The following is a 10622-nucleotide window of genomic DNA, read 5'->3' as shown; positions in this document are numbered from 1 at the left end:
GGGAGAGGGTGACGACAGGAGGGGTGGAGGAGAGAAGGGAACAGCAAGGGGAGGAGAGAGGGAGGGACGGAGAGAGGCAGGCACTCACCGTCAGCGATGAAGTGTTCGGGCACGTGCAGCGTGACTTTGACGGAGAGAGGGCAGGAGATCTGCGTGCTGTACACCACGGCCAGTACGCACGTGCTGATGGTGATCAGAGTCAGCGTGGCCTTGTTCAACGGGCTGTGGGGGCAACCTGCAGGGGCAGATGGGAAACAGGAAACGTCCGCGTCAGCCAGGAGGAGTGACGGAGGACACGACCGGGCCACGCATCAGAGCTGTCAGGCCAAGTCTGACCCCGGACCTTTAACCCCTTAGCTGACACTCTCAGCTAATTCCACCCCACCGACCCTCACAGACTCTCTACAGCTCTGAGCGAGACTGAGGAGGCCTGATTCAACTCTGTTCATTTATGCACTAGGTTTTATTAAGGCTTAATTCAGATTTATTTTGTTTTAAAGGTCCTGTTTAGTTAACCGCATACCTTTTTTATAACCTCCTGACTAGTGTACTAATGCCAATGTGCTTTTATGATGCAATGCTAGTTTCAGGTGCAGACTAATATTCTGGGTTAGTAACAGCTGTCTTTTGCAATGTGTGGCTGAACAACAAACCTGCAGTATAAATGAAAACAAACCCGCCTTATTTCTTATTTCAAATTAAGTTACACAAACGACCCTGTCAATGTCCCTGTAGGTAGCGAATGAGGTCTGCCTCACTCGAATAGTTGGTCAGTGGTAAAGGGTCCATTCTCAAAGACCTGCGTGTGAGCAGGAGGCCTTGTCAGACTTGGTAAAGAAACAGAGGCCACCTGCAGTGGGTTCAATGAAAGCACCGTGGCAGGGCCTGACCTGGGCCCAGTGAGGTGTCTGATCCGATGCCAGATGCAGCTCAGATCCGGTTCAAAAGTCACAAAGCACCACAGGGGACCTGGACTAGATCTCGGACAAATCTGTGCCAGATTAGGGCCAGATTCAGTCTAGATTATGGTTTCAGGAGTGTGCCCTCATAAAGCTGCTGACTCTGGACCAGCTTTCAGACATGTCTGGGCCAGACTAGGACCAGTTCTGCAGGGCTGTGAACAGCCATTTCTTTTGCACTTGGCAGCCAATCAAGTTAATAGACAGACAGTCCTCTCATAAAGATACCAGAACTAGACTGATACATGCTCCTGATATTAACGGTCTAGTTAGACATCATTCATTTCAGCCCACTGTCACTGTAATTTGTTATAAGACTGAAGTCCGACATCACAAGATTATGTCTGTTTCTCTCTCTTCTTTTTTTTGTTATTTATTCTCATTCCAAAATCCCATATAATAGAGTAGAATGGATCTGGCACCGATCCGTGCCAGATGCACCGGTACCGAGCCAGATTTGGGCCGCATCTGGCCCAGAGGCGGGCATCTAACAGGGGCAGTGAGTCAGAGATGGTGACATGGTGACGAGGCCCTGCTGACCTGATTTATGTAGCGGATAAGTAATAGGTTTGGGGCCCCAGCAGGAACAATTAATCTACAAGATAAAAGATGAGTAAGAGACGCTGGGCTTCTGTGCTGCAGTACGTATCTAGCGGTGATGGACGACGCCATCAGTCCGGCTCAGGGGCTGTGGAACAGGAGCTCTGGCCTGTCCTCACACTTATGGGGTTATGAGAGGAACTGAGGAATAGCTGCAGTACTTCTGCAGTGTTCGTGACGGAAGGATATTGCAGACACATCCAGACCTTGGAGTTGTTGCAGTACTTCTGCAGTGTAGATGAGGGAAGGATATTACATACATTGTACAATTCGCTCAGATAAATCGGACAAAAATGAGTTTTTGTACAACTGTTCATCGCACTGGGTGCATATGAGAAGATCTACAAGTTGTTTAAAAGTGTGAATAAATAAATAAATGCCTGTGGGCATTCAGCTGGTATTGAAGATCAAAAGTTCTGAGCTCAACATTCTAAAAGCACAGAATACACTGAATCTTATCATATTTGTAGTCTTATCGAATTAACTTTTTTGATTTATTTTAATAGTTTCATTTCTTATATATTTTTTTGTACAGTGAATATTGATAGCACTAGATAGGAATCAATTACATATCAAAGTAAACACAAAAAAATGTAACTGATGTATGCTTAATGAGATATCTTCTATGATCAAGATAGTGTTTTTTAGCTGAACAAACCGAAAAAAAAGAATGAAAACATTAATTAAATAAATGAATTAAATAAATTCCTAAATTCCTAAAATAAACTCACTCTAATCCAGCATCCTTTCTGAGGATAGTGAACCTGTATTTTCTCAGCCTCCTCAGCAGCCCATCCCTGGTTCACATTCTCCCATCTGTAAAGATAATGCTAACGCTCCCCCATCCCCCCCGTCCCCATCACTGATGCAATCTGTTCGTTTCTGTGGCGTGTCATAGAGCGCAGGGTGATGAGTGCGTCTCATGGTAAACACACACATTGTGAAGACAAGTGTGAGTGTGAGGACCGTTGCAAAATGTGCTTAAGGAACTGTTTTCTGTGGGCTCCAAGCTGGTGCAGCAGCAAAACAACTCTGTTAGCACAATAACAACACGTAAACAATACAAAGTCAAGCAGCATGTATCATTTACCATTATTTAAAACACCTGAATGCCATGCACTGTCTATGCACTCCAAGCTGTATGTATGTGTGTGTGTGTGTGTGTGTGTGTGTGTGTCAACAGGCTCTGATGTTGACTGTGACTGGACCTTCATACATATATTTATAAAAGGTGGAGAGAAAGAGAGAGAGAGAGAGAGAGAGAGAGAGATGGAGAGAAAGTGATAGAGAGTGCACGAGAGGGAGAGAGAGAGTTATCAAGAGGGGGAGAGAGAGAGAGAGACACCCTCTAGTCATCCAGTAGTGGATGAAGCTGGTGGCCTTGGTTACCCCCCTGTGAAGTGTCTCCTACACACACACACACACACGCACACACACACACACACACACACACACACTAATCCCATCGGCTTCTCCACTCCCCTCCTAAATAATTACACCTGGAAGAGAGGCTCTCAATTAAGGTAAAAGCCCCCAAAGCACACTAACAAATGCACACACACGCAAGCCCTCACGCATGTGCTCTTATCCACAGACACACACACACACACACACGCACGCACTCCAAATCTCTCTCAGCAACTCACTCCCCCTCTTTTTCTTTGTCTTCCTCTCTTCCGCTCTCTCTCTCCCTCTCCCTCTCCCTCTCCCTCTCCCTCTCCCTCCCTCCCTCCCTCCCTCCCTCTCCCTCCCTCTCCCTCTCCCTCTCTTCAGAAGTGCAGCAGTCTTTAGTGGAGTTAAGCCAGGCCTCCTGTCTGTGTCCTTCACATCTGTGTGCCCAGCGTGGGCGGCTGAATCGTCTTAGCCACGGCTCCTCTCGGGGCAGAGGTCTGACGCTTCCCCAGGAGAAGGGCAGCGATGCTGGGCCACTCCATCAGCACAGATCCACGCATGCTGTGACCCCGTATCAGGCCTCAATGCACTCAATAACTAACTAACTCTCTCTCTCCCTCTCTCTTTCTCTGTCTTTCTCACTGTCCCTCACTCCCTCCCTCCCTCCCTCCCTCTCCTTCTCTCTCTCTCTCTCTCTCTCTCTCTCTCTCTCTCTCTCTCTCTCTCTCAATGCAATTCAGATTGATTCAATTCAATTCAATTCAAAGTTGCTTGTGTTCATACAGTATTGCCAAACCTTTAGCGTAATAATAATAATACAATAATAAAACAACCCCCCCCCCCCCCCCATCTCTCATTCCTTCCTCAGTAACACTGTAACTCTGTGTGTGTCTGTCTCTTGACATAAGTACACATACCAACACACAGACCAACACACACACAGACACACACACACCCTGGTGCTGCTCTCCCATGTAAACACATGCAGCTGGAAAGCTCTCTGCAGGGACACTACACCAGTTGGCAGTGTTGAGGCAGACTTCAGTGATGGCTACGGCCCAATGCAGTAGCACACTGCAGCACAGCATACAGGATAATTATCACTGCACACAGGGCCAGATAGCAGGCCTTTCCTGGAAGGGCTTCAGGCTGACTTTACTTACAATAAAAGCATGCTGGTTCGTTTGGCCACAGAAAAGATGCGTTTCCTTATCGCAGTTCACTGCGATATAACAGTATGGTACATGACACTAGTCATGGGCCTAAATCGAAGCATTTATCCATTCACGCCTGAAAGGCCGCAAGATTCGTCTGCGCTTACTCCTGGGCTCGCCCCCTCAGGAGTTTATAAATTCAATCACGCAGCACGAATCACCCTCTTTGAAAAACTTTGGGTTCTTTAACCCTCACTAGCTCAGGGCGCTGCAAAATTCGTTGACTCAACTTAATTTTGGAAGTAGTAGCCGCTAAGTTTCTGACTAGCCTGCTACCTTGCTATCAACGTGTTCGTTGCTAATAGTGTGCTTGTGTATTAATACGTTCTTCTACTTTCAGAACAAAGATGTCCAGACAATACCCCGACTGTGGGCACACCCGTGTCAAGGGTGACCGCTACCGTCTGTGCGTGACCTGCCTCGGCAGGACCCACGCAGAGGCGGCGCTCTCAGGCGCCGACCCTGTCTGTGGCATCTGTGCTAGCTTGACGCTGGCCAAGGCTACAAGGACAGTCAGTCTCGTTGCTGGGCTGCCAACGCCTGTTGGGAATGATGGCGTCAGTCGCTATCGCACTCCCGCTAGGGATGTTGCGTATGCGGCCGTTCCAAATGTGGTACCTGTCTCTGAGGCTCAACGCAGTCACAGACAGGCACCGCAGAGTAACGGTGTCCTCCAGATGCAGGAAGGCCCTGGCAATCTGGAGAACCCTCTGGTTTCTCGCTGCGTCGGGCACTATGGGCATAGTGTCGCGTCGCGTAGTAGTGACCACAGACGCCTCCACCAAGGGGTGGGGTGCGGTCTGCGAGGGGAGAGGCGTGATTGGTCTCTGGTCTGTGACGAATCTCGCGGCCTTTCAGGCATGAATGGATAAATGCTTCGATTTAGGCCCATGACTAGTGTCATGTACCATAGTGTTATATCTGGCTCCTGCTTAAGGAACCGAGGTTACGTAAGTAACCGAGACGATTTCTAAGTTCTTTTTTTTTCAGTTTGTTTAATTTTCACTATACAGATTTAAACATGTCTGTTTATGTGTGTATGCGTATATATAAACCAACGTGTGTTTGTGTGTGTGTGTGTGTGTGTGTGTGTGCGCGCACGCGCAACCGTAACTGTCTGCATGTGTGTGTTTATTTGCGAGTCTGTGATTAGAAGCAGCAGCACCTAAGCTTTCGTTCCTTCATTTCACTGACTCTGACTTCAACACTTTCAGCACATCCTTTCAAAAGGCATCACAGTGGGACCGTGAGGTGCTGACTGTCACTGCTGGGGCGAGACATAGCGAGACTGGCCAGAGATGTCTCGGCAGAGGCTCGCCACTCAGGGCCCTGTCTGAGAATGCAAAGCCAGCGAGTGTGTGCTCATTCACCCTGCATTACCGAGCGGCGCCCTGCCTCCTCGGAAAAAGCACGCCCGCAAATCAGAGGTGCTCCCCTGAAAGGCGCAGAAGCCTGAGAGAGGGGCCTAAATTAGTTGTTTCAACAGAGGTTTAAGTGCTTTGCACTTTGCCGAGCGGAAATTTAAAGAGCCCCCAGACAGACGCGATTGACATTTCCTCCTCTGAACACTTTTACACTTACACTTTCCCTCTCCTCCTCTCCTCTCTTTTTCCCCCTCTCCTCTTTTCATTTTCAACTCCCTTCACCATCTGGCACTGATCCACATTCTTTGGTCTTTTGGGCCGAGGGTGGATCGGGCGCAGCGAGGTGAGTTGAGGGGCGCACATACAAGAACACGCTTTTCAGGCTGCACTCTGATGCATTGGGATGGGGAAAAAGGAAAAGAGAGAGAGAGAGAGAGATAGAGAGATAGATAGAGAGAGAGAGAGAGAGAGAGAGAGAGAGAGAGAGAGAGAGAGAGAGAGAGAGAGGAGGGGGAGCAACAGACGCAGGGAAATTAAAAGAGAGAAACAGAGATGAGTACAAAGGCATGATTTGAGGCAGCTGGTGATCGACACATTGGGCACATGCAGCAACATATACATTTCTCTTCTATTTTCTTTAAAATTTTGGTTAAGAGAAAAAATAAAAATAAACAAGAGAAGTCAACTCCTGATGCACCACCACACATTCTTAACCATCCAAATCTGCTCTTACCCAGGTGTGCTGAATGATGAATCCTACTTCATCATAAATTGGAGGCGCGTGGGTTTTTGCATTAGCACAGGTAAAGGCCCCTGCATAAGGACAGATGTTGTGCCATGTGCAGATACTCTGGCACATGCCCACGGGGGCTCTTGGCAATCTGAAATGGATCAGCATCTGTCTCACCAAAAAGAGTTGTGCAATCTCCAAAAACGTGTTGTCTGTGGAAGGCCTGGATGGCCAACGCATCTAAGAACAGTACGTAAGCCATTCAGAAGCTGAATGCACACTATATCATCTACTTGGGTTTTTATAGTATTAATTACGATTAATGGACCAACAGTATTACTTTAACCAACACATTTAGTTATTCAATCAATAAAATGACCGGAAAAACATAATCTAGATTTGATATTCTGTGTATTTTTATGTTCCCCTAAATTTAAAACTGCTCTCGACCACACATAAAATGTCCTATTACCTAAGAGAAAAGCAAAAATGTGAATCTCAGAAATCAATGGGGTACTAACAAAATAAGAACAGATTGTGGATATGATCAAACCTTAGAGGAAATGTGTTTGTATTTTGCATCCTGCATGAGGCACAATAAGTCCATGATGTGAAAATGACTCAACTCCACACACAAACACTGCCTACGGATTCATTAATTAATTAATTAATTAGTCCACTGAACACTGCCTCGCTACATAATAACCACATCGATGACCTGGGGGGAATAACCATGGCCACACGCACACCGCAAAATCACAAATATAGAGGTATTTGTTTTCCCATATTTAACCAACACACAGCCAAATTATAGATTCGGAAAGGTAAAGGTTAAAATAATCACCAAATGCAGAACTAAAGAATGGTATCTGATATATGAAGGGTTCATCGAGGGTTCAGACTGAATAATAACGTCAGCTTATAATGCACTACAGGGATAAAAGCTCCTGACCATATTAACCTTCAGTGCCCTCTGCTTCAATTCCCGGGCTTTACACCTCCATGATAAGAACGTGGTTATGAAATATGTGAGGCTAATCACGCTCACTGAGGCCTCATTGAGCATAATTCCGTTCGAACTAACTCACTCACATACTCACTCATACAGACACAAACACACACACACACACACACACACACACACACACACACACACACACACACACACACACACACACACACACACACACACACACACACCACACTAGCTGAATTACACTGCTTATTTCATGGACTGGCAGAAGGGACACCAAAAATGGTCTGGGCCAATACATAAATGTGATTATTTATTATATAGTTATTTCTTTGTTTTAGCATACTGAGGAATACTATGTTCATGTATCAGGGTCTGTCTTGTCATTTGTGTATTGTTAAATGTTTGTGTCTACCCCTTTTTTAGGAAATGGTGCTGGCCACCTCCTGTATATGTTCATTGTTCTATCTAGGGGAAGTTTTTTGAGTTTGGTTTTGTCAGGTAGGTTTATTTATGTAGACCTTGTGAACTGCTGATTGTTGTCCTCTACTCATATAGAAGCTTAGCAGGTTTTTTTTACTGCTGAATGTTGTCCTCTGTTTAATGAGAGGCTTATATTAGCAGGTATTTGTATGGAAATAGTGACTGCTGAATGTTGTCCTCTGCTCATAGAGAGGGTTAGCAGGTTACATTTTGGAGACTGCTGATTTTAGTCCTCTGTATACTTAGAGGCGTAACAGGTGTTCTAGAGCCTGCTGATTGGTGTCCTCTGCATATAGAGAGGCTTTGCAGGTTTTCTAGACATTACTGAAGAGATTAATAAAAGCATATCACTTAGAACCCTCACTCTGTCTCTAAGGTTTTTGGCCAAACCCACGTATTGACGGTACACCGAGGCTCGGCCCGTCAGACTCACTCACACACTCACACACACACACACACACACACACACACACACACACACACACATGCAGCAACACACAACTCAAGGTACTCAGAGGATTTTCCTACTTGTCTTTTATGTATTCATGATTTTATGCAATCTTGTTTTTCTTTGTGCAAAGACATAGAGCATGTACAGACACTCCCAAAGTCAATCTGAGACACGGGTACTGTTTGATTAAGGACAAATCTCTTGTTTCGGTTGCTCCGCTATCTCCGTTTAGTTTTGACACATCACTTTTCTTCACACCCACATCTCTCGTGTGGCCAGCGATCCATCTGCAATCCCTCAGCTATAACACCACTCGCCATATTTCTTTCCAGGCATCCCTGCAGCTCTCTATCGTCCTCATCAGTAAGCCATACTTGGATCTGTGTTTGTTTGAGTGACGGCTCGTCCCTGAGGTGCGACCGAGTTCTCACCACAAGCAGTTGGCAGGTCTGTCTACAGCATGGGGATAGTTTGAGGGTCGTGTTACCTAAACACAGATCCAACCACAATCTGACTAAAGATGGAGGTCCCCACCTATATGCTTGTTTACAAGTGGAATAAGTAAATAAATAAATTAATGAACAACCCAACCATGTAAACTTGTTCCCTGCAGCCATGAGCATCACCATTTTATGACTCAGGAAAAACAATAAAATCAGTCTCGTCAGCCCCTGTGGAACCCTTTCACCTGTTACGAGTGGGAAGGAGACAGAGAGAAGCGAAGTGCTTTGTTACATCGGCTCGCTTCTCAGCCTTGGAATCTGCTCAGACTCCAGGAGTTCAGCCTGCGGTGAATCAACCCCCAGAGACCAACTCCTGCATTGAGACCCTCTCAGCTCAACCTCCAGTGTTTCCACTCACAAACAGCCACAATGAGCGGATTTGCAGACAAGAACTGTTTCATTTATTAATTCCGCAACAAATGCGTTTTCTACCTACGTGTAAAAAAAAAGGGCTACAATGTGTTATTAACAAGAAAACAACAAAAGGTAGAAATCCAAGTGGGGGAATTATTTTTTTAATCTATCTACCATGACTGTGAAAAGGTAGAGAACCAAACATGTACAGCTACAAAGAAATGCTTTGAAAACAATGACAACCAAAACAACATTTTCTTTATGATGAAAGTCCGGAGGGGACACTGTGAAGGGAGAATGCGGAGAGTGGTTTGGGGAAGGCTGATAGCAGCACAGCACACCACATTACAACACTGCCAGCACCCTCTCATATCACGGCTGGGAAATAGAGAGAGCCATATTTTGACATGTTTATTATGGAATTGGTGTCAAATGACTTCAGAGGGTGGATAAGAGGAAAGAAGAAGTGAGGGAGAAGAAGAGAGAAGGGAGTGAGAGAGAGGGAGTAAGATATAAAGAGAGAGAGAGAGAGAGAGAGAGAGAGAGAGAGAGACAGACAGCCAGAGAGAGAGAGTAAGATAAAGGAGGGGGAAAACTACTATGTTTAGAGTTGTCAAAACAGAAAGAAACATCAGTAAAGAACCAAAAAAATAGAGGGAAATAAAAAAGTGAATTTCTTGATTTCCCCCTTTGTTGTCTTATCACCAGTAAGTGATGGGTGTTTGAGGCTCATTCGTCCTCTACTGAGTACATGTATGGTTGTGCTGGCAGAGGCCGGAGGCAACGTTTGAGCAAGTGTACCTTTACTACGCCGTCGGCCCCTGTGTTCCGTGTAGAACTTCATCTGAATCTCATCCTCCACCTCGGAACTATGGTCGCCCTGACGACCAAATGCATTGCCTGTTCAGATAGACAGTGTGAGAGAGAGAGAGAGAGAGAGAGAGGGAGATAGAGGGAGGGAGAGAGAGAGAGAGAGAGGGAGAGATATAGGGAGAGGGAGAGAGAGGGGGAGAGGGAGAGGGAGAGAGAGGGAGAGAGGGGTTAATAACTTATTGGAGACAAACACCAGTGGTTAAAAAAAAAAGCACTTCGGAAAGCTTGGAAACCCAGTTACCAACCTGTCAGTTTTACACACGAAAGAGCAAGCGCTGGGAAAGCGGGTGTCAGAGTTAATCGAATGAAACATGCTGAAATCTGACACTTTACGGTGGCCAGCAGATCTAAAACACCAGGAGTACATCAAGACATGCACTGCTTTGCAAACATGCTTTGGTCGCCCAGTGTTACGCAACGCTCTTTAAAAGCCACTAAACATTTCCTGTGCAGATGAATAGCTTTTCTTAACAACATTTTGTTCGGGTGGCCTTTTGCACAATACTTTCCATCTTACACCCTTGACTGCTGGAAGCCATTTCAGTTTCCATCTGCGGTGAACTGCTTTTCAAATTTGCTTCTGGGGATGTGACCTTTGCTAGTGAATGGACACAAGGCCCCTTAGGACATCCATGCGGGGTACTCACTGTACTCTAGCAACAGTACCCTAGCAACAGCCATCTGGATGCAGCTGGTGAGCTGTCACTCATTGCCAGGCTGTTCACC

General features: G+C 46.0%; 1 protein-coding gene across 1 annotated transcript in view; it reads right to left on the bottom strand.

The window, feature by feature from the left end:
* Positions 1–10622, bottom strand: part of LOC105906201 (astrotactin-2) — a 381484-nt gene that overhangs the window by 190466 nt on the left and 180396 nt on the right. Inside the window, exons 5-6 of the mRNA XM_012834351.3 lie at positions 9825–9923; positions 89–235 (exon numbers count right to left, since the gene is read on the bottom strand). Of these exons, the coding sequence (XP_012689805.2) occupies positions 89–235; positions 9825–9923 (246 nt within the window). The remainder of the gene's footprint in view (positions 1–88; positions 236–9824; positions 9924–10622) is intronic.

Source organism: Clupea harengus, chromosome 12, assembly GCF_900700415.2.
Source record: "Clupea harengus chromosome 12, Ch_v2.0.2, whole genome shotgun sequence".
In the NCBI taxonomy this organism is placed as follows: domain Eukaryota; kingdom Metazoa; phylum Chordata; class Actinopteri; order Clupeiformes; family Clupeidae; genus Clupea; species Clupea harengus.
This window is presented reverse-complemented; position numbering and strand designations above follow the sequence as displayed.